This window comes from Melospiza georgiana, chromosome 33 (genome assembly GCF_028018845.1).
Source record: "Melospiza georgiana isolate bMelGeo1 chromosome 33, bMelGeo1.pri, whole genome shotgun sequence".
In the NCBI taxonomy this organism is placed as follows: domain Eukaryota; kingdom Metazoa; phylum Chordata; class Aves; order Passeriformes; family Passerellidae; genus Melospiza; species Melospiza georgiana.
This window is the reverse complement of record NC_080462.1, coordinates 164,604-191,909: the sequence shown is the minus strand read 5'-3', so window position 1 is coordinate 191,909 and position 27,306 is coordinate 164,604. Positions and strand designations below refer to the sequence as shown.

At 50.0% G+C, this 27,306-nt stretch overlaps 2 protein-coding genes across 5 annotated transcripts in view; one reads left to right on the top strand and one right to left on the bottom strand.

Annotated features, from left to right (window-relative positions):
- Positions 1 to 107: 107 nt before the first annotated feature.
- C33H1orf43 (chromosome 33 C1orf43 homolog) lies at positions 108 to 3,410 on the bottom strand. The gene is made up of 7 exons (XM_058042706.1): positions 3,276 to 3,410; positions 2,814 to 2,915; positions 2,536 to 2,644; positions 2,324 to 2,377; positions 1,427 to 1,593; positions 1,247 to 1,305; positions 108 to 490 (listed from the first exon to the last, which is right to left on the bottom strand). Exons 1-7 carry the CDS (start codon positions 3,342 to 3,344, stop codon positions 292 to 294), a joined length of 759 nt encoding a protein of 252 aa, XP_057898689.1. The 5' UTR covers positions 3,345 to 3,410; the 3' UTR covers positions 108 to 291.
- A 109-nt stretch (positions 3,411 to 3,519) lies between these two features.
- The window catches only part of UBAP2L (ubiquitin associated protein 2 like), a 30,585-nt gene continuing 6,798 nt past the window's right edge, over positions 3,520 to 27,306 (top strand). For 2 of the 4 annotated variants that reach the window (XM_058043055.1, XM_058043052.1), the window contains exons 1-21: positions 3,520 to 3,554; positions 7,215 to 7,344; positions 7,860 to 7,937; positions 9,008 to 9,118; positions 11,488 to 11,656; positions 11,946 to 12,041; positions 12,737 to 12,782; positions 13,412 to 13,521; positions 15,038 to 15,097; positions 18,309 to 18,361; positions 19,758 to 19,843; positions 20,293 to 20,464; positions 21,295 to 21,496; positions 22,636 to 22,913; positions 23,404 to 23,576; positions 24,262 to 24,451; positions 24,998 to 25,052; positions 25,602 to 25,776; positions 25,962 to 26,034; positions 26,646 to 26,841; positions 26,933 to 27,021. In XM_058043055.1, coding sequence (XP_057899038.1) covers positions 7,255 to 7,344; positions 7,860 to 7,937; positions 9,008 to 9,118; positions 11,488 to 11,656; positions 11,946 to 12,041; positions 12,737 to 12,782; positions 13,412 to 13,521; positions 15,038 to 15,097; positions 18,309 to 18,361; positions 19,758 to 19,843; positions 20,293 to 20,464; positions 21,295 to 21,496; positions 22,636 to 22,913; positions 23,404 to 23,576; positions 24,262 to 24,451; positions 24,998 to 25,052; positions 25,602 to 25,776; positions 25,962 to 26,034; positions 26,646 to 26,841; positions 26,933 to 27,021 — 2,502 coding nt within the window. In that variant the 5' untranslated portion in view covers positions 3,520 to 3,554; positions 7,215 to 7,254. Of the gene's footprint in view, positions 3,555 to 3,773; positions 3,794 to 7,214; positions 7,345 to 7,859; positions 7,938 to 9,007; positions 9,119 to 11,487; positions 11,657 to 11,945; positions 12,042 to 12,736; positions 12,783 to 13,411; positions 13,522 to 15,037; positions 15,098 to 18,308; positions 18,362 to 19,757; positions 19,844 to 20,292; positions 20,465 to 21,294; positions 21,497 to 22,635; positions 22,914 to 23,403; positions 23,577 to 24,261; positions 24,452 to 24,997; positions 25,053 to 25,601; positions 25,777 to 25,961; positions 26,035 to 26,645; positions 26,842 to 26,932; positions 27,022 to 27,306 lie in introns of those variants that run through there. The other 2 variants (XM_058043054.1, XM_058043056.1) reach the window with 2 other exon arrangements.

Sequence of the window (27,306 nt, the reverse complement as noted above, 5' to 3'; positions counted from 1 at the left end):
ATCCACGTCTTTATAAATAAGCTCAAGCTCATGAGTTTATTCACAGGGTCCAGGACAATGCAGGACTCAAAGGCTGGAGAGTCACAAGCCTGTGGGGCTGATCCCCGTGGGCTCAGCAGCTCCAGAACGGGCTCCTGGTGAGGGCCAAGCTCCAGCAGCTGGAATGGAGCCCTCCTCGAGTGATGACCTCCAGAGTGGGCCGAGGGGGAGATCTGAGAGTGCAGCTGGTTCCTCTCAGTGCTGCCTGCACTGCAGCCCAGACCCCCCCAGCAAACCCAGCCCCCTGCACGCTCACAGGGTGCTCTCCAGTGTGTTGTAGTTGTCCTTGAAACTCTTCAGCTCCAGGAAGTGTTTGGCACGTTTGCTCTTCTGGCTGGAAGGAAGGTAGGTGACCTGGATGGTGGTGGGGCTGGAGGCTTCAGGGGACAGCGTGAGGTCCTTCACTGCTGACTGGTGCTGCCTCTGGCTGCTGCCACCCCGGGCCTTGGTGCTGTGGGCAGAGAAGAGGCACCATCACTGCTCAGCTGCTCAGCCTGTCTGTCTGTCTGTCCAACACGAAGCAAATCTGCTTTTGTGATGACAGTGTCACAGACATCTTTTATGAAAAATCCTGTCCTTAGGATTTTTCCTCCTGAGAAGCTGCGAGGCCTCAGGAACAAAATGTAAACAATGGTTATCTGCTGCTGTGGAATGCAACAGGTGGATCTGAGATTGGTCTCATGTGGTTGTTTCTAATTAATGGCCAATCACAGTCAGCTGGCTCGGACTCTCTGTCCAAGCCAAAAACCTTTGTTATCATTCCTCTCTATTCTATTCTTAGCCAGCCTTCTGATGAGAACCTTTTCTTCTATTCTTTTAGTATAGTTTTAATGTAATATAGATCATAAAATAATAAATCAGCCTTCTGAAACATGGAGTCAGATCCTCATCTCTTCCCTCATCCAAGAACCCCTGTGAACACGGTCACAGCACTCACTGAGGTCTTGGCATCTAAAGCTGCTGGTTCTGTGCAAGTCCCTGACCCAAGGGGGTCAGGACAAGCAGGAATGGTGACTGTGACCATGGAACAAACCCAAAGTGCAGTAATGGATGGGCTGCAAGGAAGGAGTGACCCCAGAGGGACAGATGGGCACAGACAACTCCTGTCTCAGATGACACCTGTGCCCTAAACCCATCTCTGTCCACACCTTCCCACGGGCTGCAGGGGCCCAGGAACTCACCACTGCATGTGGCCAGCAGCACTTACATGTTTGCCAGTTCATTCAGAGCTTCCTCATACTTCAGATATTCCGTTTTCCCAAAGACCTGCACACAAACAGAGAACACCACGGACCATGGAGCTGCAGCGGGGCTGTGAGCTCAGGCCCAGCAGCAGGGCAGGGCACAGGAGTGCCCTGTGGGCACAGCAGTGCCCCCCAGCACTCACCCCCGTGCCATAGCGGGCGCTCTCGTAGCCGTCCAGCAGGGTGTCGATCAAGGCCTTGCGGATGCCCTTGAAGGAGGAGCTGGAATTCCTCATCTCCAGCAGGTAGGCACAGAAATTCTTCCCGATTAAAGACTTTGGGTAGCGAGCCTCTGCTTGGAAGGGGATTTCTGGAAAAAGGCACAGGTAAAAATGCTCGTGCTCATCCCTCAGGTCAGGAAGCGCTGCCTGGATAAATTCATATCCATGCCCCAAGCCCCAGCACATCCAACTCTAAAGCCACCAGTGGGAGGCTGCTCTCTGTGGGCTGTGAGAATGGCCCTAGGTTTGAAGGAATAGAGAAGAAAATGCCAGAAGTAATTTCCTTCCCATTACTTTTGAATCCCAGCAGTTCAGCAGTGGCACAGTGGCAGCTCTGTATGCTTTCATACCAGTGAGTGTGAAGGAACTTGCCTTTCCCCATCAGGGCTGAGTAACCTGCATTGAAAGGCAGGTGTGTGTCAGCTGGGGTTCCTTTCTGTCAGAGCAATGTGGTTTTTGTGTCTCTGGCCCTAAAGATTCATTTCTCAGTGATTCACTGATTGGTTTCTGTGCTGCTGCCTATGCCATGGTTTTGAGGGCCTTTTTTCTGTTTGTTGTTGTGGAGTTGGGCTTGGCTGCTGTTTCTCATGCAGGTGCTTGTCTCAGGCAAGCTGAGAACAGCCTGAGCAGCCCCAAGAAGAAGAGTGCTTGCTTAGGAGGAACCTTCCTGCATGCAGGGTGTCATTCCTTTTGTGACAAAGGCAGCAGAGAAGTGGGAGAAGTGACTTCAGGGGGAGAAGTGACTTCTCCTCCCCAGTGAGCACCTGGCACCCTCATTCAGGGTCCATCTGCACCCTCTCTTGCCCTGGGCTCCCTCACCTGATGTCCTGATTGCATCCAGTGCCTTCATCCTGTACAGGTAGTTATAGCAGCCTGGAAAAGGGAAAGCACAACCTGAGATCTCTGCAAACCTTGGAGGGAAGTGGGGAAAGGGAAAACAGGACAAGAGACGCCATTTCATGTGGCAGGACAGCAACAGGAGCAGTCAGAGGCGTCAGGGAGCAGTGCAGGACAGAACTCTGGCACAGTACCTGGTGTCTCCAGCTGCAGGAGTCGCCCATCATCCTCTGCCAGCAGCCGTGGCTCGTACTTGATGTCCTGCACCCTGGACAGTCGAATGTCAATCTCTTCCTTTAAATCCTGTACAGCAGCAAAACAACGTTTACACACCACTCCCTGCGTTTGTGGGATCAAAGGGACAAGAGCAGCCCTAGATAAACCCTCCCCACTGCCTCTCACCACCCTGAGGCAGCAGCTCCTGCACGTCCCTCCAGGCCCAGGATGGGTGCAGGGAATGGAGAATACCCACCTTGGGTGCGTGCTGCCCCACAGGCACGTGGGGGCCGCGGCGGGACTTCATGGCGAAGCGCATGATCTGGCGTTTCACGAAGATGAAGAGCAGCACAAAGACCTGCGGAGCGCCAGCGGGGCGAGGGTCAGGGGTGCGCTGCGGGGGAGGTCTCACAGCCAGCCCGTGCCCACCCCTCCGCACAGAGCCCCCAGTTCAGCCCTCTGGGACACCCAGGTCAGCCTCACGCCCTCCCCATCTCCACAGAGCTGCCCCTCACATCCCCTCCCCGCCCCACCGACCCCATGAGAGCCCCGAGCCCGACTCCGAGGGGCTCCCCACAGGCAGCCCGGGCCGCGTCTCACGGGAGCCGTTTCGCCCCCTCAGGCCCGGGCCCACGGCAGCTCCACGGACGCGCCACGATCAGCCTCGCGGGGGCTCCACGGGCTCCAGCCCGTCCCGCCCCGTCCCGCCGGCGCTCACCAGGCTGCCGTAAGCCATGACCAGCACCACGTTGACCCCCGAGAGCCAATTGCTGCCGGCGCCCGCCATGCCCGGCCCGGCCCGGGGCCGCACAACATGGCGGCCACAAAGCCGCCCCGCGCGCCCACCACGTGACCGGAGGAACCGCGGCTCACGTGACCCGTACGGGGCCTCCGCAGCGGCCCCGCGTCCGTCACGTGCTCGGCGCGGGCGGCCCCGCCCCGCGCGGTCACGTGCCGGGGGCGGGGCCGGGGGAGTTGTCAGTGCGGGCGGACCCAGGTAAAGTTGCGGCGGCGGCGGCGGCGGCTCCGGTACCGCGCGGCCCCCGAACCCGCCCCCCGCCGGCTCCCGCCGCCGCCCCCCTGCCTGCCCGGCCTCGCCGCCTCCCGCCCGCCCGGCCCAGCTGCGGCCGGTGCCCCGGGGGCGGCTCTGAGCCCCGCCGCCGGCACCGCTGGGCCCCGCGCGGCCTAGTGGGCCGGGCCGTAGCCGGGGGCTGGCGTAGCGCGCGGCCGCCGCAGGTGAGGCGGGCGGGCCGGCTGCGGGTGGGGGGGGGTGAAATGGCGGCCGCGGCCATGAGGGCGGAAGCGGCCCGAACTCGCCCGCCTCTCCGTTGCGGGCCCGGCCTGGCGCCGCCGTGGGGGCTCCCGGCCGGCCCCGCCGGCTCCCTCCGCTTCGGTCCGGTTCGTTACCTCGTTAGGAGCCGCGGGTTGGGCCGCGGGGTCGGGCAGCTCCGACCTTACCGCGCTCTCGGGGCCCGCCCGTCCCCGCCGCTGCCGGCGGTAACAATGGGAGCCGTGCTCCCGCCCTGCCGGGCTCCTTGCGGGCCGCCGGGCCCGCTCCTGCCGCCGCTCCTCGGGGCCGCCCCGTGGGCCGCGGCACGGCTGCTTCCGCTGCCCGCCTCAAATTCCCGGGCAGCGGCGGTTCGGGGGTCCTGCAGGAGCCCCGGGCCGCCGGTGCCGCCCTGCCCCACGTCCCTCCATGCCGGCCGGGGGCTCTCCCTGCGCCCTCCGGCCCGGAAAGCTCCCGAGCAAAGCGCTGCCCGTCGGTACCGAGTCGGGGTCTCTGATGGAATAGCCGGGAGCATCTCCCTAAAAAAGATCACGGTTTGCGTACATGGAATGATTCGGTTTGCGGCCACCATGTCTTTGCTCTGGGGAAAACTTCTTGTGTTGATAACCCCTTTTTTTGAGTCCTTATTCTGCCCCATGTTGCAGGAAAAGCTTTGCCTTCTCTGGCCCTTTCCTTTCGGGCTTTGGGGCTTTTTTGTACATGTTATTAAGCTTTGTCAGAATGGGATGAAAATACCATTTTTCTGTACTAACACATCAGGAAACTGAAACTGGGATGTGCCAGGGCGAGCAGCAGCCAGCAGCTCTGGCACTGCCATGGGACCTACAGATCCTGGTTCTGAAACTGTAACTTCTCTGACGTTTCTAATAAAATGAACAGTTTGTTACATTTTTGTATCCCCTCATTTTCTGGAGACTCCACACTTTCCTTGTGTAGTCGAGACTCTCCTCTTGAGGCCTGCTGGGAAGGCAGGGCTGAGAAGGAAAGGGGGTAACAGCAAATGTCTCATCTGATGCAGTGGCTTTGAGCAGAGGGTGTTGTAACCTGTAACTGTGAAATTCCTTTGTTTCCCTGAGCCCTGGAGTGCAGAGATGTTGCCCTGAGGTGTGAGCCATGCTCCAGTGTGGACTGGCCACCACTCCCTTGGGCTGGAGCTGCTCTTTCAGCTCTTGGTGCAGGTTTGCCCTTTCAAGGGAAGAGGAGGAATGCTTTTGATGAGAGCAGCTTTGCTCTGGGAACTTGCAGGCTTTGGGGTTCTGTGGGGCACTGAGCTGATCCCCAGTTTACCTGGTGAGGAATGAGTTCCCAGTATCCAAATCCTCTTTCCCCAAGGCTGCTGTGGGGACACCTCACCTAACAGCCTCACCAGAGTCAGCCTTTTTACCACAGATGGTTTTTTTTATGGGTTTTCAGTATGTGAAAGGACAAATGCTTGTGTTCCTGGTGGCAGCTGCTGAGCAATGCCTGGGCTGCACAAGGTTTGGGCTCAGGCTGCTGGACCTGCAGCCCAGAGAAGCTGCAGCTTGGGTTTCTGGGTGAAATCACTTCAATCCCTTCCCTCTGGGCCCGTGGTTCTGCTGCTGGGTTGGTTTAGTACAACAAATTGGGTGTGAAACTTACAACTGGAAGAAAGCAAAAATAAATATATACCATGGGAACGGAGCCTGCCCAGAGGGGATGGCTGGGGAGAGAAGGCTTTTTCTGCTCTGCCTTGGCACAAGTGCAGGCTTGGTGCTCTTCCTTGTACCTCTGGGGTTCCTGGTAGCTTGGATTGTTTCCTCAGAAGGGACCTTGGCACTGGATGGCTGTAGAACTGTGATGTGACGTTGCCATGAGGCATGGGTGGCTGTGAGGGGGGAATTTGAAGGTTTTGTGGGGAGCTGCAGGAGCAATTGCACAGAAATTGCCTGCAGAGAAAGGCCAGGCACTGGTGGGAGCAGCTGTGGGGGTGTAGAGGCAATGTCAGGAGGGATTTCTGGATTTCTCACCAATTCAAACTTCAACAGGAGATTCCCCAGCTTTTCCTGCACTGTTTGCTAATGCTGCTTCCTTGGCACTCTGTGTTTTCCCTGTGCTGTCCTGCTCATGGACTGCAGTGTTTCAGATCAGATCCTGCACTGGTTGTCTTTCTGAGCTCTCTGCTCTCTGTTTCTGCACTCTGTGGCTCCTTCCCATGTCCCTTGTGTCTGCAGGTCCTGCTGCTTTGGGGGAAGGCTTTGCAGTCTTAGGAATGAAGTACAAAAATGGGAATTCTGTGCTTACTGAAATTTCAGGAGCTCAGAAGCTGTGAGTCCTGACAAGTGCTGTGGGATGTCTCTCACATCCTTGTTGCCAAAAAGGCACTAAAGAGGGTAAAACCTCAGTGCTAATCCCTTTCCAACACCCCTGCCCTGAGGGCCAGTGTGAGTTTAGAAAACTCTGCTTGCTTTGGACCCTCCAACTTTTCTTGGGATTTTTTGCCTCAAGCAGTGTTATCTAACAGTGTTACTGGCTGTTATTCCTTGCAGATATCTTATTCACATTTTAGTATGTTTGTGATCAAAAATACTAGGAAAAATTTTGGTTTTCCAGGTCAAGGGAATAATTTAAATAAGCAAAAAATAGGTACTTCTGCAAGGGCAGGTTTTCCTTAAAACAAAAATTCCACAGACCTGCAGCACCTCTTATTGCTGGAGCATTTTTGCAAGAAAAGAAAGGAGAAGGGAAGTAGCTGATGTGTCTGAGGGTCTGAGATGCTCTGTCCTGCAATTGATGTTTTTTTGAAGCTTTTTTCAAGCCTTCCTGCTCCATTTGATGGCCACAGCCTCAGCTTGGGTGCGTGGCAGATCTGTGCCCACTCACACGTGTTCCAACAAGAAGTTGTTAAACTCTTTGCCTCAAGTCCAGGGAATGGCTTCAAACTGAAGGAGGCTCAGTCTAGATTACCTGAAAAAGAGGTTTTTTTACATTGAGGGTGGTGAGGCCCAGAGAAGCTGTGGCTGCCCCACCTCTGGAAGCATTCAAGGCCAGGTTGGATGGGGTTTGGAGCTGCCTGGGCTGTTGGAAGGTGTCCCTACCCATAGCAGGGAGGTGGAACTGGGTGAGCTTCAAGGTCCCTTCCAACCCACACCAGTCTGTGATTTTCCTTTGTCTCCTGGTGCCTGATTGCTCCCACCTGGCTGCAGGTGACACTCCAGAGAGAAACCTCAAGCAGTACAAGTGGCCATTTTGTGTTTGGGAGCACGTGGTGGTTTTGGGGAAGTGCTGGGGAGGGTGGGGACCTGCAGCAGCCATTCTGGCTGTGTTACCTTTGTCATTGTTCACTTTTGGTGCTGATTTTGTTTGTGGCATCTAACAGTGTGTTCTCTCTTCTCCCCTGGCCCACCACAGAGTTGAACCTTGTAAATACTGTTATTTGTATATACTGTAAATGATGACATCGGTGGGCACTACCCGAGCCCGGGGCAGCTGGGAGCAGACACAGACACAGAGCCAGACGCAGCACAAGCAGCGGCCACAGGTAAGGGCAGGCTCCAGAGAGCCCAGAGCAGACCTGGCTGCTCAGTGCTGACAGCTGGGCTGGCCTAAATGAGCTCCCCATGTGCCACAGGGTGCTGCTGGCACTGGGGTTTCCATGTCTATCTCCAAGTGGGAGCTGCTGCTCAAATTTGGTTTTATTTCCATTTGTCTGTTCCTCGCACACTTTAAATGAATGTAAGTGGCTGAGAAGCCACCTGCAGTGGGTTGTGGTGGTGGGGTCTGCCCCAAAACAGATGTGGTTTGGGTGGCTGCTGTTCATGTGGTGCTATGAGGACAGCAGATATATCCCTTCAACAGTATATCCCTTTCTTCCAGACTCTTCTTCTTTTGCATCTCACTTTCTCCCTGGAGTTCTCCTTCTCTGGCCCTTGTTTTTGCCATATTGATTCCTTTCCAGGGTTTCCAGAGAACCTGGGGTAGCAGAATGGCTTTTTGAGGATGGTTTGGAAATGCACCACTCTGACAATGTGCTCTGTCTCTCCCTGCTTCCTTTAGGCTACTGCAGAACAGATTCGACTTGCACAGATGATTTCGGACCACAACGATGCTGACTTTGAGGAGAAGGTGAAACAAGTGAGTGTGAAAATGAAGGTGAACTCTGACAGGGAGCTGAGATCAGCACTGGGAGTAGTGTGAATGCTGGGGGGACACCTGGCTGCTCCCTGAATTTCCTTGGACTGCCTTTATAAAGCTGTATCATAGCATGGTTTGGGTCAGTAGGGACATTCAAGGGTATCCAGTTCCACCCCTGTGCTGTGGTGATCTCTTCCACTATCCCAAGCTGTTCCAGCAGTGCCAGAGCCTCACCACCCTCACAGGGAAGAATTTCTTCTCAATAGCCTGTATGACTGCCCTCTGGCAATGGAAAACCAGTCCCCTGTCCTGTCACCCCAGGCCCTTGTCCAAAGTACCTTTTCAGCCCTCTTGGAGCCCCTTTAGGCCCTGGAAGGGGCTCTGAGGTCTCCCTGGAGCCTTTACTTCTCTAAGCTGAGCATCCCCAGCTCTCCCAGCCTGTGCCCAGAGCAGAGGAGCTCCAGAGCCCTCAGATCATCTCTGTGGCCTCCCCTGGGCTCACTGCAGCAGCTCCTTGTCCTCCCTGTGCTGGAGGCAGCTCTGCAGGGCAGGGTCTCAGCAGAGCAGAGGGGCAGAATCCCCCCTCACACGCTGCCCACGCTGTTGGGGATGTGCCCAGGTCAGTGTTGGCTTTCTGGGCTCCCATGTGGCCAGGTTTTACTGTTTTCTCAAGCCCCAGATCTTTCTCCTCAGGGCTGCTCTCCATCCATTCTCCCCCAGCCTCCCAGCCTGTGTTTTTGTTTGGCCTTGCCTTGATTTGGGTGCAGCAACTTCTGTGGTGCTGAACTTTCAGTTTGTTTGTGCAGGTAACAGGTTTGTGCAGTGTTATCCTGAGCAAAGGAGGTTGTAGTGGGAGGAGGGTCATGGTAAAACAAACACTCAAAAATTCACATTTCTTGTTGAGGAACACAGTTAAGCTGAGAAGGCTGGGGAGATTCCCTACCCCTTCAATTTTTTGTTGAAAGGTTTCTGGTTTGGGATTGAACTCCCTTGCCTCCTGAGATAGCCATAGAGTTTTTGGTGCCATCTTGGTTTGGAACATGCTGACCATGGTGTTGTTTTCTCTGCAGCTGATTGACATCACAGGCAAGAACCAGGATGAGTGTGTGATTGCTCTGCATGACTGCAATGGGGATGTCAACAGAGCCATCAATGTGCTGCTGGAGGGCAATCCTGACACGGTAGGGCTGGCTCCTGGAGATCTCCTGAGGTCTGGCTCAGTCTGACTGCCTGTTTGCAGCTGAGGCATCCAGGAATGTGCAGATAAGGAGAGCCACTGTGGCTGACTAGTTCCACAGTGTGGCTGTGACCTGGCTGCTGAATGCTGCACTCTGTGGGCTGTGAGAATGGCCCTAGGTTTGAAGGAATAGAGAAGAAAATGCCAGAAGTAATTTCCCTCCCATTACTTTTGAATCCCAGCAGTTCAGCAGTGGCACAGTGGCATCTCTGTGTGCTTTCACACCAGTGAGTGTGAAGGAACTTGCCTTTCCCCATCAGGGCTGAGTAACCTGCATTGAAAGGCAGGTGTGTGTCAGCTGGGGTTCCTTTCTGTCAGAGCAATGTGGTCTTTGTGTCTCTGGCCCTAAAGATTCATTTCTCAGTGATTCACTGATTGGTTTCTGTGCTGCTGCCTATGCCATGGTTTTGAGGGCCTTTTTTCTGTTTGTTGTTGTGGAGTTGGGCTTGGCTGCTGTTTCTCGTGCAGGTGCTTGTCTCAGGCAAGCTGAGAACAGCCTGAGCAGCCCCAAGAAGAAGAGTGCTTGCTTAGGAGGAACCTTCCTGCATGCAGGGTGTCATTCCTTTTGTGACAAAGGCAGCAGAGATGCAAGTACTGTTACAGAGCAAGAAAAAACCTGGGAATGTGAGATCCTTCCAAACCACTGCTGCTATCACATATCCTCCTGGCACCCTGGTTTGCTTGGAGCCAACTCAGCTCTGAGTTGAGAGTCTAAATATCATTTTAGAATATTCTGCTTTAGCTCATTTTTTTTCCCTGTGATGAGACCTGGGGGTATGTGGGTGAGCTGGACACCTCAGACTATATTTTGTGTATAGTCTCCCCAGTGTCTGGTTCTCTGCTTGCTTTGGCTTCACACAAGTTCTGTACAACACATGTATGCATTCCTCCTTGTCTTTAGGAAGCCCTTTCCATTGATAACTGAATGAAGTAGCTTTTGGAAATCCTTTCAGAAAAGGGAATGCTAGGGATGTGCATTTCTGAGGTACAGCTGTGTTCTCCTGCACATCTGTTGTAACCAGTGACTTCTAGTCAGGAACCCCTGCTATCACAGCAGTTTAGTTAGGTGGAGAAACACATTGCTCATGAGAGCAGCATCCAGGACAGTGTGCAGCAGCACCTCCTTTGTGGGATGAGCAGCAGGAGCTCCTGCAGGGCAGGGCCATGGAGAGGCAGGCAGGGTGGAAGAAATGCTGGGCTGTCACTGATCCAGGCTGGTGGCCTTGTGGTCACAGCATCTCTGAGCACAGGCAGCCCCTGCAGTGCCATTGGTCAGCACCTTGGAGCTGCTTCTGGGTCTGGTTTGTGCAGCAATCCCAGAAAGGGGATTTTTTTACAAGAAACAGACCTGTTAGTTGCTTGGGTACTCTGGTGCTGAAGACAGCTTGCCTGCTGAGCTAGACACTGTTAATGTACTGTGTTTCAAACAGTAAAGGAGCAGGTATGATCTTAGCATTAGATTAAACTTGATTTTAAAAAAACCATTTACTTGAAAAATCTTTATTTGGAATACTGTGATTTTAAAATTTATTTCTAAGCCAGATTCCTATGGAGAAAGATTTGGAAGCCTTGGGTTTGATGGCAGTTTGTGCCACTGTGTTGTTGGGTTTTTTCACTGTCCCTGCATGCTGCCATTGAAACGCAGCTGTCTGCCAGTTGTTTTCAGGTGATTGTAAAGGACTTAAGACTATTTTTAGTTGTTCTAACAGTGTGCAGCATCAGTTTAAGAGTATGAAACCACTGCAACTGTTAGAAGATACATGGGTGCAGGCCCATGGCAGTGAGCTGGATGCAGACTCAACATTTTGCAGCTGAACTTGGTTAAATTCTGTGATGCTTCTCTCCATCTCAGATGATATTTAAGGGAGAGGTTTTGTGAATAACTTTGCATCTGCTGAAAGAACTTAGCCCAAATGTTGACTGCAGATCACTATGAAACATTTACCTGAGTTATTCTGAGAGCTCCTGGTGAGCTGTGTGAAATGACAGGGTTTTTTCCCCCTAAGCAAGGTAAATATATCCATGTTTGAATTCTAGAAGTATCATGCCATCTCTGTTGAAGAATTTTAGTAGAGCTTTACAGAAATGGAATAGCTCATCTCCTGTTGCCTCAGATTGTGTGCTGTAAGAAAGCTTGGCTTGAAGGAGGATGATGTGCTGTGTGTAGACTGACAGACTCTTAAAAAATTGATCTGGAAATCGTTTTTGAAGAGACCCCTATTACATTCTCTGTAGCACGTTTGAATCTCCATGTATTTGCACCTTTCATTGATCTAACTGGCATTCATTTCTTTCCCCTCTGCAAACCTTCAGCATTCCTGGGAGATGGTTGGGAAGAAGAAAGGTGTCTCAGGACAGAAGGAGAGTGGACAGACAGAACCCAGTGAAGAAAGCAAAGAGAACCGGGATCGGGAGCGGGATTTCAGCAGACGACGTGGAGGGCTGCCGAGGCGAGGCCGAGGTGCCACCCGTGGAAGAGAGTGTATGGAGCTTCTCTTTAATAACCCCAAAACCCTCCCACTGAAGCACTGTGATGTGTAACAGCTGTCAGCAGAGCTTTTTGGGCAGACACATCTGTGTGTGTGGATCTGTTCAATGCTCCCCTGTCTGAGATGATTCTTTGCGTGATGGCCTCACTATCAGCTTAAATCAGCAGTTCAGGGAGCACGTGGTGATCTGCTCCCCCACACAGCCACGGCATTTTGGGGTTTGAAGTGTGGTTTAAAGCAGGATGAGTCTTGAAGTTGTCTTTGCTTTGTTCTGTCTTTCAGTTAGGGGCCAGGAGAATGGATTAGATGGTGGTAAGAGTGGAGGATCGTCTGGAAGAGGCACGGAAAGAGGGAGGCGGGGACGTGGCCGAGGCCGAGGTACACACGGGATGTGGGGTCCTCAGGGGGTGGGAGGAGGAGAATTTTAGCAGTAAATCTATCACCCATGAAGGTTCCAAAGCCTCTTCTATGGGAGGAATTGCCAAACTGAGCATATGCACTTGATTTTTCTATTCTTGTGCTTACTTTTAGTACCTACATGTTGCTTTCCCATCTTAAAGATGATAGAAACAGCACCTGGTTCTTGGAGTTAGAATTAAAAAAAGTGCTTTATTATAGAGGTGGGCAGTTAAAAACTCAGGATTAACTTATTTTAGCAGGTGGCCAATAGCTTGTTAGCAGCAGAACCTGCCTCCTCATCATTCTTATATATGTGTCTGAGCACCACCACTGCTTGGACATTAAATGCTTGGGGCAGAAATTAGTTTTACCCCAAAAACTGCTGCTTAGGAATTGTTGCTGAGGTCACATACTGCAGAAATCAGAATCTGGGGTCCAGCACTTCTGATTTGTGCCAGCTGGAAACCTCATCTTAGCCTGCATTGATGCACTGCTAATCATGCTGCCGGCCAGCTGAGGTCACTCCCACACATCAAAAGATGTTGCTGGCAATCCCATCCACCCAGGAAAATCCTCTCCACGTTCATATTCTGGACCTGTGTGTGTTGTTCAAGTGTTCCTTTGCCCAGGGATGTAGAGCCAAGGGGCAGCAGTGCATGTGTGTGTGTTTACAGGTGGCTCTGGACGGCGAGGGGGAAGATTTTCTGCCCAAGGCATGGGGTAAGTTTCACTGACATAAAGCACAGCAAAAATAAAAGTCTGTGCATGAATGGTACTCTTTGTGTCAGTCATTTCTGTTCCCTTATTTTTTGTTGTTATTTTTGTTTTGTTGGGTTTATTTGTGTGTGGTTTTTTGTTTTCTTTAGTTTTTATTTATTTTGTTGGGTCTGTTTAGTTTTTGGTTTTGTTGGGTCTGTTTAGTTTTTGGTTTTGTTGGGTCTGTTTAGTTTTTGAGGATCTTTTTGTTTGGGGCTTTTTGAGGATTTTTTTTGTTTGGGCTTTTTTGAGGATTTTTTTTGTTTGGGCTTTTTTGAGGATTTTTTTTTGTTTGGGCTTTTTTGAGGATTTTTTTGTTTGGGTTTTTTTTTTTTTGTTTGTTTTTTTGTTTGTTTGGGGGGGTTATTTTGGTTTTTTTTTGTGGGGGGGTTGTTTGGGTTTGTTTTTTTTTTTTTTTTTTGTTAATAAGGCCCAAACTGCATCACAGTAACTTAAACTCGGGATGTCTGGTGTAGCTGAAGCTCTCTCTACTGAGAGAACTGCTTTGTGATACGTATTCTATTCTGAACAAAATCAATTGCTTTCAAAACACTTTAACAGAGTTTCCATTTCCATCCTCTTGTTTCTTGCAGAACTTTCAACCCAGCTGACTACGCTGAGCCAGCCAGCACGGATGAGAACTACGGGAACAGCAACAACACGTGGAACAACACCGGGAGCTTTGAGCCAGATGATGGCACAAGTAAGAGCCTTCCCATGAGTGTGTGTGCTGCCTTGTAGTGGCTGTGTGAGGGGGATTTGCCTCCATCCAGTTGCACTGAGGATGTTCTAGGCAGGTTTAGGCTCAGGGATGGAAGAGCAGGTTGCTGGTTCAGAGATGGATTTCGGTGACCCTGGTACTTTGCACGGTGGAAACGGGAGCTGGGTGATTGCTCTGGGCTGAGCTTGTGGCTGCTGCTGCCTGACAGAGGCACAGAAACACTCACCTCTGTTTGTTTTCCTGTAGAAACCATGCTACTGCTTGGAAAGTAGCAGTATGTTTTCTCTTTTTTATAAACTGTGGTGTGATAGGCAGATCCAAGATCTCAAATGTTTGGTGCATCCTCCAGAGAGTTACTCAGGGTAGGATGTATTGCTCTTTATTTTGGTACTAAGAGCATTCTTGCTTTCATGGTCACCTTGCTCAAACCATGGTGGGGATAGGATTTTGTTACAGAAAGGAGCTGAAAGCAGTTCTGCTTCCTTCCTTCCTTGCTTCCAAGTTTGAAGCAAACTTGTTTGCTGGGTGATTCTGAGCACCCAGCTGCCCTCTGCACATTCTGCATTGGAAAACTGGTGCTCTGGGTTTTGTTTCATGTACACACAATATTGAGAGCTCAGATTTTGCAGTGTGGGAATGGGACAGTCACAGTCCTTGACTGTAAAGAGCCTTTTTTGAGGGGGAAGGAGGGCAGGGCTCATTGGTGGTTTTGTTGTCTTTTTTATGGAACAATCTGGCACCACTGCAAAGTCAAACTATTTTTCCATAATCACTGAGTATTTACTTAAATACCATGTCTTGGGTATAAGAAGCATCCATATCTGTGTTAATGGTGCTTTAGAACCTTTCCATGCTTCTTGGTTTTGCTGAAAAACTGATAGGTTTGGAAAGAGAGTCCCATTATCTAGGGGATACCTTTTACCATAGTGTTGGTGTCAGGGAGAGGGGTGGTTCTTTTGTGTTTTCATGGGTTTTGTCTCGGTTTTGTTCATTTTTTTTCTTCAGAAAACAGCTATTGTGGCAGGAGGGTGTTTTTATGAAACACCAGCAGACAGTGTGATCATCTTGGCAGCTGAGGAGGGGTTTTAAATACCAGAGGGAGTGGACACAGCTCTGTGTGCTGGAAGTTTAACTGTCTAGTGGGAACAGGCTTCTGTTTGAATGGTTTTCATTTCCCTGTGTTGGTGTTTTGTGGAATTGTGGAATGAAGTGGGTTAGAGTGTGGTTAGTGGGAGGACTGAAGATTTTTCTGACAAACAACTCAGATTTGCTCTAGTACTACAACACAGCTGTAAAGTTTATTGTGCAACACCACTGGTCACCTGTGTTGCGTGTGGTTGTTTTGTTTGCAATTTAGTAGCCACAGGCATCTCTTTAAATTAATAATATCCACAGGTACAATGTGACTGGTGTACATGGGGGCAATGAAACTCACCTACACTTTTTGGAAGTCAAAATTTCACTGGTTGTCTTTCTTTTCTTTTTTTTTTTGTTTCAGGACTTGATTTCATTGGGGGTGAGGGGTCAAATTATCCCCGAAAATTTGACACTGCTCCTGGTACGATACATCCAGGTGCACTAACTGCCCCGGATACCTTTACTTTATAGCTTTTTTAAAAAATTCTGAAATATCTGTGGATATGTCATTCTTCTCTCTCTTAATTTGTTCATTTGAATTAATATTTGACTCTGTTCTGACTGTGCTTTTACTAACGTTGACACCTTGAATGTAAATTGGGAGGAGCTAACAGCAATTCTTGTGGATTATGCAAATTTTAACTTCAGCCATTGCTTTTGGATGCCCAGAGCAGCTCTGGTGACAGAGGGCAGGAGGTGTGAGGCAGCTCAGTCATACTCCCTGTGTCTCACATACCCAAAACCGTGCCTTGCTGGTGTCCCCATGCCATTCCTCCTCATCCTCATTCCCTGCTGTTCCTGCTCAGGGTCACAGCCCTGCTGCTCTGCCTGGGCTCTCTCTGTGCTTTGCCTCTGCTTTTGGCTGCTGCTGGGTGAGCAGGGCCCAAAGGCTGCTCTGGCATGCTCAGCCTGCCTGGCTGCTCCTCTTCACCTCCCTGCAGCTGAAGATGATGGTGGGTTTGGAGATGACAGGGTTGCTTGATGGCAAAGCTGCTCTGTGCCTGCCACTTGATTTCCTGCTCAAATATCATCCTTAGGAGGCCAAAAGACACCCAGGAGGGGGATGCAGTTTGCTCACATCTACAGAATTCCATTGTGTCCATAATCAGGCCAACATCTTGCTGTCTCCTCCATCTAACCTGAGGTTTTGAAGTTGAGGCTAAGGGACTTTCCAGAAGAATTTGCCATTTTCCTCTTGAAGGTCAGGGCAGGAGGAGAAGTGTTGAGGCTGAGAAGTCTCTCCTGCAAGGGCCTGGAAGCAGGCAGACACATGGAGAGCTTCTGCTGTGTTGGAGCATTTTGGGTTAATCTTTAACTTCCCCAGGCAGCACAAGGCCATCTGCTCCAGCACTGCCATTGTGGTTTTGCTGCCCTTTGGCTTTGTTTGGATTAGCATTCCTTCGAGGTGCAGCGTGGGGGCCTTTGGGGTGTGTTGCCTTCCTAGTGCAGGGTGACAAGCCTGCATCCATTCCTGCCTGCTGGGCTGTGGGAGGAGCAGGCTGGGTGCTTGTCTCCCAGTTTAAAATCAAGAGAGAGTGGATTTGGGGAGGGATTTCAAAAACTTAGAGACACAATGGGATTTTTTTTTTTCCTTCACCACATTCATATTTGCACATGTTGTTGGCTTAATTTTATTTTTTTCCTATTTTCCTTGGTTTGAGGAGCTTAAAGACCAGCAGCTTTTTGAAGGGCTTGCTGAAAGCAGAGAGGAAGGCTTGCTGTTCACCACCCTTCTGAAATTGTGTTAGAGGGCTCAGGGTACTGCTTGTGTTGCAGCTCTCCCCTTCAGAAGAGCTTGATAGAGAGTGATAGAGTTGGTTTTTTTTAAAAAAATACCTCCCATGCTGTGCTAGTTGGGAGCTTTCTGGAGTGTTCCTGGTGAACACATCACAGATCTTCGATTCTCCGTGTGCCCCTCGAGCCATGCTGAGTCAGTGTCTGCTCTTTGAGGAGTAGATTTGCTGGGAAAGCCCTGTCAATGGCTGTTCTTCATCTGCAGGGTTTCCTTCTGCTTTTAGTGCTGCTTTTCTTCTATTTTCCCCAAACAAACAATACTTAAGAACCCCATGCTATGTTCCTGCATGCTCAAACTCTTGGGGCAGCTCTCCTGTCTTCCTGCTCTCTGGGCCAGCTGCAGGTACATCAGCTCCCACTTCACCTCTTGGGTCAGCCTTGGGCTGGAATGACCTTTCTGAGCCATGAAAATTTGGAAAGGAGCCTTCCCACTGCTGCTCTAAAGGCACCAAAAATCTCAGAATTGTGGGAATTCAGGTTTCTAAACTGCAGTTGGGTTTTGCATTGAATGTGTTGATGGTTCTGGCTGTGGAGGAAGGGGCAGTGTGCCTTAAAACTTCTGGCACTCTGGCAAGTATTGTTGTGTTAATATCTGTATTTCAAACTCGAATGTGTAAAACAGTAAATCCCGGGAGACTTCTTGAATTGGCTCAATTCATCAAGCAAGACAAAAAGAAGCAATGAAAAAAGAATAATTCACTGATACCTATTTCATGTACTAGATCCCCCAAGTCTAGACAAGTGGTTATTTAAATAAAAAGTGAAGTTCTGTATGGGGAGATCTGTGTCCTGCAGAAGAGCTCAGAATGTTCTCCTTCCCCACTTGCTTTGTTTTATGCTGTAAAAGGGCTGATAGCAGCTTGTTCCATCCAGTGAGTGTCTTCAGGATCAACCCTGCTGGTGCTCTCAGATTTTCTTGATCTGGTTTGTGTGAACTGAAAGCAAGCTGCACAAAATGGGACTGGCTTTATGCTCTCAGGTTTTTGGGGATGTGAAAGCTCCTGTTCTCTTCCCAAACCAAATTTTAGTTGTTAAATGGAATCTGAAACTGACACATAATATTCAAAGTACAGCAATTAAACTGTGATGGATGCAAGGATTGGAACAAGTTGAAAATGCAGCCAGGCAAAACTCTTTTATTTTCTGGTAAATTTTTGCTCACCTAAATTGTGCTGTGCTGGATTGCAGCTGAGGTTTCCTGCTTTTCTCCCTGGTACTTCAAGCTGCACACTTTGAGCATATCTCTGAAACTGGTCACAGAAAAGGCAGGAATTGCTTAGTGCCATAAATTTTCTTTCCTGAATCCCATTTGCCTGAGCACAGGAGGTTCTGGAGCACTGAGGTTTCAAAACTTTTTTTTTTTGTGGGGTGGAAGATGAACTATGGGAATGGCTCAGTTATCCTTAAGTTTTATAGAAACTTGAGGTTTACCTGGGTGGTGAAATCCTGTGCCAGAGCTGGCAGGAAGGGAGGAGCTGCTGGGGTAACACTGCTTGCACAAACCTACAGCTACTGCAGTACAAGGGGAGCCAGGAAAATGGCACAAGGAGGCTGGGGACAATGCTGGGGCTTCCTTGCAGAGCTCAGCTTCCCTTTTGGGTGTTGGGCAGGTGTGTGTTGCCCTGTCTGCCAGCCTGGCAGTCTCTTTTTCATCCCAGCAAGGCAGAGGGGATCCTATCTTGAGCATAAAGCCCGGGTTGAGGTTGACTGCTTTATCTTGTCTGATTGGCAATTAGAAATCCTCCTGGCTGCCTGCAAAGCTCCCCAGTGCTCCCCCAGCTGTTGGACACAGAGCTTTGATGCATGCATAACTTCTGTACCTGTTGTTGTCCTTCCAGGTGCATGGAGGGCGGCGACAGAAGAATGGGGCACGGAGGACTGGAATGAAGATGTAGGTATTTCCTGAAGCCATCTCCTCTGTGCATCTGCCAGCAGGCTGCTGTCCTGTCTGTACACACAGAGCTGCCAGCCCATCCTCCCCAAACTGTGGACAGAACCCCAGGAGCTCTGATGAATAAATAATTGTTGCATCTTCTGCAGGATGTGTGTTCTAGAGCTTATGGCCCAAGCCTGGAGGAGATCTCCTGGGGCATTGAGGCTGGTCCTCTCATTTCCTGTAATTGCAAGATGGAATTATTCCAAAACTGTCCTGACTCCACACAGGGCTCTTGCTCCAGTGGTGTGGCAGTTGGAGAAGTTTTGCTTTTGATCACACCAGCAGCAGTTTCTTGGTTTTGTGCACATCATGTGCCTCAGCTGGTCCTTGTGATTTGAATGGAAAAGAAGCTCTTGACTTTACCTTCTGACATGCTCTTTGGTGTGTCTCACCACCTTGTGTTCTGTGCCTCATCTCCTTCAGGAGAGAGTGGGCATTGTTAGCACCCTCTCTTAATGCCTGTCTATAAATTTCTCTGAAATGGGCTTCAGTCCTTCTCTGAACTAAGGAGGGACTTCTGTTCTTGCAGATGGGAGCAGGGTTGGGCATTTTAGTGTGATTGTTAGTTCTGTGTGCTCATTTTGGTTCAGCTGACAAAATGGGCAAGCACAGCAAGTGTGTGTTTGCCAGGCACCACCTGGGGAAGCACTGCTGCTGTGTTTAGAGATAGGAGCAGCTTTTCTTTGTTCAGTCAGGTCTCTGCTAGAAGGGAGCTTCTGAGAGCCCTTTTTACCCTCAGTGTGTGTGAGATGCTCTCAGAAGTTCTGGATTTACTTCTTAAACTCTGGCAGTTCAGTTTGTGGCAGTTCCTCAGTCTGGAATAGAAGCTGTTCATGTTCAGACATGTTTCAGGCCATGTTTCACAGGTCCTTACTAACCTCCACCAGATTTTGAGCAATGTTATTTTCCCTTCCATGGCTGATCTGTTGGTCAGATCATCCAGGTGAGCCCAGATTATTGGAATCCTAGCTGTGGATCCAAAGTTTCTCTTTTCTACAGTGCTTGCCCCTGCTGTGCTGGGGCTTTTACAGGTCAGTGCTGCATTCCACTGACTCAGAGCAACAGCCCAGGGTCCTGGGGCAGCCCTAGGGGATTTATGGACTGTGGGAAATTTGTAGAAGAATTTGAGAGGTTTTCTTTCCCCACTGGTAGATGATTTGTGCACTTGCCTGAGAGAAATAAAGGAAATAGAATCTGATTCTTATGGGATAAAGAAGTTTCAGTCTAAGCACTTGAATTTTGAATTTTTCTGTGGCTGTTTGTCTCAAACATTCATGTGCTTTGTGTCATAGGGACTTTCATGAGGTGCTGTTCTCACTTTTCGATTCTTTTCTCCTTTTTTCTCTTTCAGCTGTCAGAGACAAAGATCTTCACAGCCTCCAATGTGTCTTCAGTGCCTCTCCCTGCTGAGAATGTGACAATCACAGCTGGACAAAGGTGAGAGCCCATGGTGATGCTGTTTACCTGGGAAAAGTGGCACATGAGTCTGGGAGCAATTTGCCATCTTCAGCTAAACTTTTCTAGCTAGCTAAAATGCAGCAGCTCTGAATGAGGTGGGGTGGATTTCAATGGAAGAGTTGATTTAGGAGTTATTGGGTCCTAGTCCTGGATTAGGAATAGAATTAGAATAGACTCTATTGCTAGTTCTTCAGGTTTGGGGGCATTTTGCTGTGTTAAAATAATGTAAATTTAAAATTATTTAAAATCAAAGGCCATGCAGAGTCTTGCTTGGTCAGTCTGACTTTGTGAGGCTGCTGCTGGCAGTTGTGAGTTAGTGTTCTGTAGATTCCTTTAATTTGTAAAGTAAAAGCTGTGAGGCTTGAGGGGGAATCTGTTCTCATGGAAGTGGGAGCTTTGCTAACCTCAGTGGGTCTTTGTCTACCCAGAATTGATCTGGCAGTCCTGCTAGGAAAGACACCCTCTTCTATGGAGAATGAGTCAACAAACCTGGAGTCATCCCAGACTCCTTCCCTGGCACAGCCACTGGTGTTCAGCAATTCTAAACAGAGTGCTCTATCCCAGCCTGCCTCTGGAAACTCCTTCTCTCACCACAGCATGGTAAGGAAATGCTGCTCTCTGCCAGTGGGTGTTTCCCTGAGGTTGCTTTTATCCCCTGTTGTTGTGTCTGTTTGGGTAATATAGGAAATACAATCCTGATGCTCTCTGCTTGGGGCTGGTAGAGTGAAATAATTTGTTAGTCTGCTTTAAAAGCAGTGGCCTGAAGTTCATTGCTCAACTTGAAATAATTGTGGTAGTTCCTCCCCTGCTGCCCTTGTCAGATTTGCAGTACATGCTTCATTCCTGCTTAAAGGAAAAAAGGAAAAGCTCTTTTGGTCCAGGCCTTGCAATTCCAACAGTTTGAGAAACAGAACTGGTGTGGGATGGAATGCTGGCACCCACTGACAGGAGAAGGAAGGAGACATTGAGTCAGGGATCTGCACAGACTTGGGCAGACGCTGCTTTGTGTAACTTCAGCAAAAAGAAATAAAAATTGTTTACTTAATGGTGAGAGAGTTGAGGAAAGATTTTCAAAACCACATTAACTATAAAGCCAAGATCTCCTGATGTTTTTCCTTTAGTGCTACTGAATGCATGAGGATAATTCAGTATGTTTTTTAAGATCCTGTCTGTTAACCTCCTTTGTAACCCCCATGGCATGGGTTGGGCCAGGGATGAGCATACCTGTGTTCACACATGGTGGAGGCTGGGAAAGAAACTTCCTGCCAGCAGTGTGTGTGCATTTGGAGCTCCAGAGTGCTGAGTGAGGCACCCAGTGAGAAGCAGCAGGCTACAATGCATTTGGGATGATATTCAGAGATGTTCCTGTCCTCTGAGCCAAGTTCCAAGCCATGGCAGCCATTGACTTTTTCTCCTTGTTGAAATTGCAGGTGAGCATGTTGGGGAAAGGGTTTGGAGATGTCGGGGAGGCCAAAGGCAGCAGCACCACAGGGTCCCAGTTCCTGGAGCAGTTCAAGACAGCCCAGGCACTGGCTCAGCTGGCAGCTCAGCACACCCAGCCTGCTGGGAGCACCACTGCTGCTTCCTGGGACATGGCTTCCACCACACAGACCTCGTCTCTGGTGCAGTATGGTAAGGAGGAGCTGCAGCTCCCACAGGGGAGGGAATGTGTTCCCCCAGAACTGCTGGGAGGGATTCAGCAGAGGGTCTGCTCACAAGCTCACAACCAGTTTAGCTGAGCTGGGAAAATTAAGAGAGCTGTGAGTGACATTAAAATGTAATAGTGTGTGTGAGTCTCTCTCTGTTCCTTTTATAATTGGAACAGTTGAATCTGTCATTTCAGACAGGTTCAGGGCCAGGGATCTGATGTTCCTGAGCCTCTTAGAGTGTGCAGAACTACTTCCCAGTGTAAAGCTGTGCCAGAAAAAGTTCTGGAAGAGCTGCTCTGGAGAATAGCTCCCAAATATGAGACTAGTCTGTCTCTTCTCCCTGCTGAACTCCTGTTATCTTTTAAGGGAATTTTAAGGGGATTTGCTGTTAAATGACAAGAAGTAACTCTGTCACTGGGCATGAGGGAATAAACAGGGATTGAGAGGCTCTTTGCAGATGAAAAGCTGAGTTTTGCTGTGGCTGAGTGCTAGTGTAGTTTCCTTCAACTTGTGCTTTTTATAGGGAAATGGCTCTGGTTCAAATCTAAGCTGAAGAAAAATTGAGCCCTGTCCTGGTGACAGTCAGTGTTGGCAGCTTCTGATCTTCTCAGACAAGAAGCCTCACAGGAGAATAGGAGTTGATTTTGAATAAACTATGGCAAGGCTTAGTCAGAGGAAGGTGGTGCAAAACCCTGAGGGTAGGCAGCCCCAGGCAGTGATGTTGCTTGGAGAGACCCAGTCCCAGCAGGAGAAGGGTGAGGCAGTGGAATGCAGGACTGTGAACAGAGCTGGGAAGTGCTCTGCAGGGCTGATATGCAGTGTCTCCACACGAGGGACTCTGGAGCCAAGCTTTTCTTGGAGAATGGAGGACTTTGCCAGGCAAGCTGGCTTTGTCCTGTAGGGGTGGTGGAAGCAACTGAGGGAAGAAGAGTTTAAAAAATCTTGGCATTGACGGTAGTGAGAGTGTGAGGCTGGGAGCAGAGATGCTTAAGTTTTCTGCTGTCTAACAAGCTTCAGGATGAAACATCGAGGAAAAGGATTTATTTTTCTTGCTAAGTGCCAGAATTTGATTTATTTTTAAGGAAACAAACCCTGCTAACTCATCCCTGTCTTGTCCCATAGATCTCAAGAATCCAACAGACTCTTCTGTGCATAGTCCCTTCACCAAGCGTCAGGGCTTCACATCAACTTCAACCATGATAGAAGTGTTCATGCAGGAGAAGCAGCCTGTGGTGACTGCCTCCACAACCACACCGGCCCCTCCATCCTCACCACTGCCCAGCAAAACCAATCCAGTTCCCCAGATGTCTCCAGGCTCCTCGGACAACCAGTCCTCAAGTCCCCAGCCAGCACAGCAGAAGCTCAAGCAGCAAAAGAAGAAAGCATCGTTAACATCAAAGGTGCAGTGGTGGGGAAGGAGACAACTGAGTTGTGTTAGAGCTGCAGAAACAGCCATTTGGGCTGCTCAGGGAGGGTTTGGGCTGCCCAGGGAAGGTCTGGGCTTGGCCTTCTTCTTGTTAGAATCATAGAATCATGAGGTTGGAAGAGACCTCTAAGATCATCGAGTCCAACCTATGCCCTAACACTGCACTTAGACTATAGTGCCAAATGCCATGTCCAGTCATTTCTTAAACGCATGCAGAGATGGTGATTGTACCACCTCCCTGGGAAGAGCATTCCAGTAGGTTATTATTCATTCCAGTACTTTATTAGTTAGCAGTGAGTGCTTGTGGGGGTGATGGAGTTGTGTGCCTGCCTGGGTTGAACAGTGTAATTCAGGGGCTGCAAGCCTATAACTGCTACTGTGTGCAGGGAAACAAGGGTAATAAAGTCATTCTCTGGGCTCATCCCTGGGAATGATTGACCTATTCTGTTGTTCCTGCCTTGCAGATTCCTGCACTTGCTGTGGAAATGCCTGGCTCCTCAGATATCTCAGGGCTAAACCTGCAGTTTGGGGCGTTACAGTTTGGTTCAGAGCCTGTTCTTGCTGAGTATGAATCGACGCCCACGACCAGCGCCGCCGTTAGCCAGTCTCAGAGCAGCCTCTACACCAGCTCGGCCAGGTGAGCACCAGGAGCCTTTCATCCAAGCAGGCAGCTTTGGGAGTTGCTCCTGTGGACTTGAGTTGTCTTGTGCATACTAGTAGACCCTTTCTGACCGTGCTTTGGTCACAAAGGGGGGACAATGTATGCAACAGCAAAGCACAAGTTGCCAGCAGACTCATAGGGCAGCTCTGTGGCTCTTTGGCCTGTGGTACTTGTACAGAAAATTGTTTTCCTGCTAGCCTTAAACTGTGTTGTTGAAAACACAGATGGGCAGTCCCCAGCACAACTGCTCCATGTCTCTAGTGAATAGATTGAGTACTTTGTCCTTCTCTTTGCCTTGGCAAACTGGTACACAGTGGAGTAGGAGCATAATTTGTGATAGTGTGTTTGTCTTCTGTTGGGCTGACCCTCAGTAACTGGCCATGCCTTGAGTACTGGGACCTGAGTGGTGGCAGCTCATGAAGTGTTGCCTAAGGCACAGCATTGTGTAAGGCAAGGCTGTAGCTGGATGTCCATGGCTGGGCTAGCCCTGCTCTCTGGGCATGTTTCTTGGCTTGGCTGCTTCATGTGGTGCCTTTACTGATGCTTGGGGCTTTTTATATTGAGTATTTGAAGTGAAGAGCCCAGACTGGGCCAGCAGCTTACAGCAGGGTTGTTTCAGAGGAAAACGAAGGAACACTTTTTTCTTTTTTTCCTTTTGTAGTGAATCTTCATCCACAATTTCGTCCAATCAAAGCCAGGAGTCTGGTTACCAGAGTGGCACAATACAGACAGCAACATTTACCTCCCAGAACAGTGCTCAGGGACCACTGTACGAACAGAGATCCACCCAGACGAGGCGATACCCAAATTCTATCTCCTCTTCGCCCCAGAAAGATCTGACCCAGGCTAAGGTAAGACAACAGCTTTGCTTACCCATTGTGCTGAGTGTGTGAAGTGTCTTTGGGAAAGCTGAATGGCTTATCAAAGAGTTCTGTGATCCTCACTGTGTGGCTCCTGGGCTCTAATGAGAGCTCTCTTGTGGCTGTTGTGTTTTGTGCTGGGGTTAACAGCACTCAAGGTGATTGCAGGGCACGTGTTGTGTCATGTACCCTGCTAGAGGGACATGCAGACAAAGAGTTTTGGTTTATGTTTTGGATTTGGTTCTTGTATGCTGCACACCGGTTCAGAAATGTCAGGTTTGGCTAATGAGCTTGGATTGAGAGTGTTGAGGCAGTCTGACTACCAGCAGCACAGAAACTTCTTCCACTGGTTTCTCTCATACACACTTGGGGACCATGCTGGCATGGGGCTGGACCTTGGGACTGACCCAAACACAGTCTGCTAGAAGAACCTTTTCATAACTGTGCAAGGGAGTGTGTGAGAGAGGGGACACTAGCTCTGCCTCTGGAAATGCTCAGAAATAATGCCCAATACTCCTTTTTTCTCTTCTTCCTCAGAATGGTTTCAGTTCTGTACAACCCACGCCATTACAAACCACACAGGCTGTTGAAGGTAAGAGTCTTGCCAGTACAGTGGGTGTCCTGTATCCCTTGTGTTCTCTGCTTTGAATGAGAAGTTTTATCTGTGCTAATAGCAAGTCCTTTCCTTGCTGGACTAATTGCTGCCATTCACATTATTTGTTTGCCTCAAAACATTCAGCTTTGTGCTGATCCTTGAAGGGTCACCTATGACAATAACTTTGCTTTGTGCATGGAAGGCACTTCTCTGTAGGTCTTGAAGCTCTCTGCAGAGCCAGCAGTAGTGTTGAGGTAAAGTGAGACATAGAACACAATCATAAGTGTCTGTTTGGGAGCACTGAGGGGAGCCCCAAATCTCACAGCTCCTCTAGCTGAGAACTCGCTGGTGTTGCCCCAAATCTCTCAGCTCCTCTAGCTGAGATTTGGTTGATGTTGCCCCAAATCTCGCAGCTCCTCTAGCTGAGATTTGGCTGATGTTGCCCCAAATCTCCCAGCTCCTCTAGCTGAGCACTTGCTGATCCTTGCCCTTGTGTTCCCCTCAGCCAGTAGCTGCCCTTAATTAACCCAAAGCTTTTGTTCTCAGGTGCTACGGGCCCTGCAGTGAAATCCGACTCCCCCTCTGCTCCCAGCATTGCCCCTCTCAACGATGGGGTGTCTGCATCGTCCCTGCTGACCACAGCCAGCCAACACTCAACACCTCTGAGCAGCCTGAGCCACAGTGAGGAGCTCCCCAGTACAAGCACTGCCCAGCTCAGCAGGTGAGGCAGTGAGGGGTGGAATTCTGAACTAGAAGCAGGAATCTGTAGCAGACATCAGGGTCTGTCTGATGCAGTGAGGAAGACTAAGATGACTCATCCCATTCAAGCAGATGGGAAATGGGGATGGTGCTACTGATGTTGGCTCTCACCTTGGTCTGACAATGTTTTATTTCTCTTCCTGTCAGTGCATTACCCACCCAGCAGAACAGTCTGTCCTCATCCACATCCTCTGGGCGAACATCAACTTCAACCCTTCTGGTGAGTCTGGGTGTGATCTCTCACTGTGTGCCCCATTTCTGCTCAGCTTGGTGGGGTCTGCTGGGGTGCCTGACCTTGGGGCTGTGGTTGTGGCAGGAGCTGCCAGGCTGCTGGCTGTCCTGCTGGAGTCTGGATGTTGTGTGGAGAGAGACAACAGGGAGTTGTGTCAGTACACCTGTGGCTCAAGGCTGTTGACACCTTGCCTGTTTCTGACTGAGCAGTGCCTTCTTTTGAGCCTGTAGTAGCCCTTGAAGGTGCTGCAGAGTCAGAGCAGACTGGAGGCTGATGCAGTGGAACCAAATATCTCTACTGCTGGAGCTCTTGCAGCGCAGTTCCTGGGCATTGGCTTTTGCAGCACAATAAATCACCCTGCTGCAAATGTGGTGTCCAGCCCTGCTCTGCTCCTCAGACAGATGAGTTGGGATGGAGCCATGAGAGGGGTTTCTAAGCATTAGTATGCTGTCAGGACTTTGGACTTAAGCCAGCCTCACTGCAGGAACATGCAGGTGCAGACAGAGGTACAGGATGTTCTGCACAGTGAATGTCCTGTGCTACCTGTGCACTTGGTTCCATCTCTCTGATCCCCTGACTCTCCTCCCTTCCCTCCTTAGCACACAAGTGTGGAGAGTGAAGCAGGCCTCCATTCTTCTGCTAGTACTTTCTCCACCTCCTCCAGCACGGTGTCAGCTGCCCCACCAGTTGTCAGTGTCTCCTCCAGCCTCAGCAGTGTCAGCAGCCTGGGCCTCAGCCTCAGCAGCAACTCCACAGTGACGGCCTCGACTCGCAGCTCTGTTGCAACCACATCAGGTACTGTCGCAGAGAAAGGTGTGAGGGCTAAGAGAGCGAGCTTCTGCTGTTTGCTTCACTGTGGAACTTTTCCTTTCTCCTCCCTTTTCAGGAAAAGCCCCTCCCAATCTCCCTCCTGGAGTCCCACCGTTGTTGCCTAATCCATACATCATGGCTCCAGGCTTGCTACATGCCTACCCGGTGAGTGGAAATTTGCAGTGGTGTCCCAGCTCCCTCTGCAGCAGGGAGGGATGGATGTAGCATAGTGGGGAAACTAAAGACTGTGACAGCCCAGCAGGATTGCCTTGGACAGGCAGAGTTTGGACCTGCTGGTTTTTTCCATGATTTCCATGTGCCCGTGGAGGTAAATGTGTGTTGTGATCACCCCAGGGCAGAGTCTGTTCTCTGCAGCCTCTCCAGCCTTTTAAGAGCCCTTGGGCAGAGCACAGTGTGTGGAAGCACAGAGCTGTGTTAGAAATATGGTGT

Coding starts and splice junctions, on each gene's coding strand:
- C33H1orf43 (XM_058042706.1), bottom strand. CDS start 3,344: ATGGCGGGCGCCGGCAGCAATTGGCTCTCGGGGGTCAACGTGGTGCTG. Junction 2,645..2,813: donor TGGGGCAGCACGCACCCAAG/GTGGGTATTCTC, acceptor GCTGCTGTACAG/GATTTAAAGGAAGAGATTGA. Junction 1,306..1,426: donor GCGCCCGCTATGGCACGGGG/GTGAGTGCTGGG, acceptor GTTTGTGTGCAG/GTCTTTGGGAAAACGGAATA.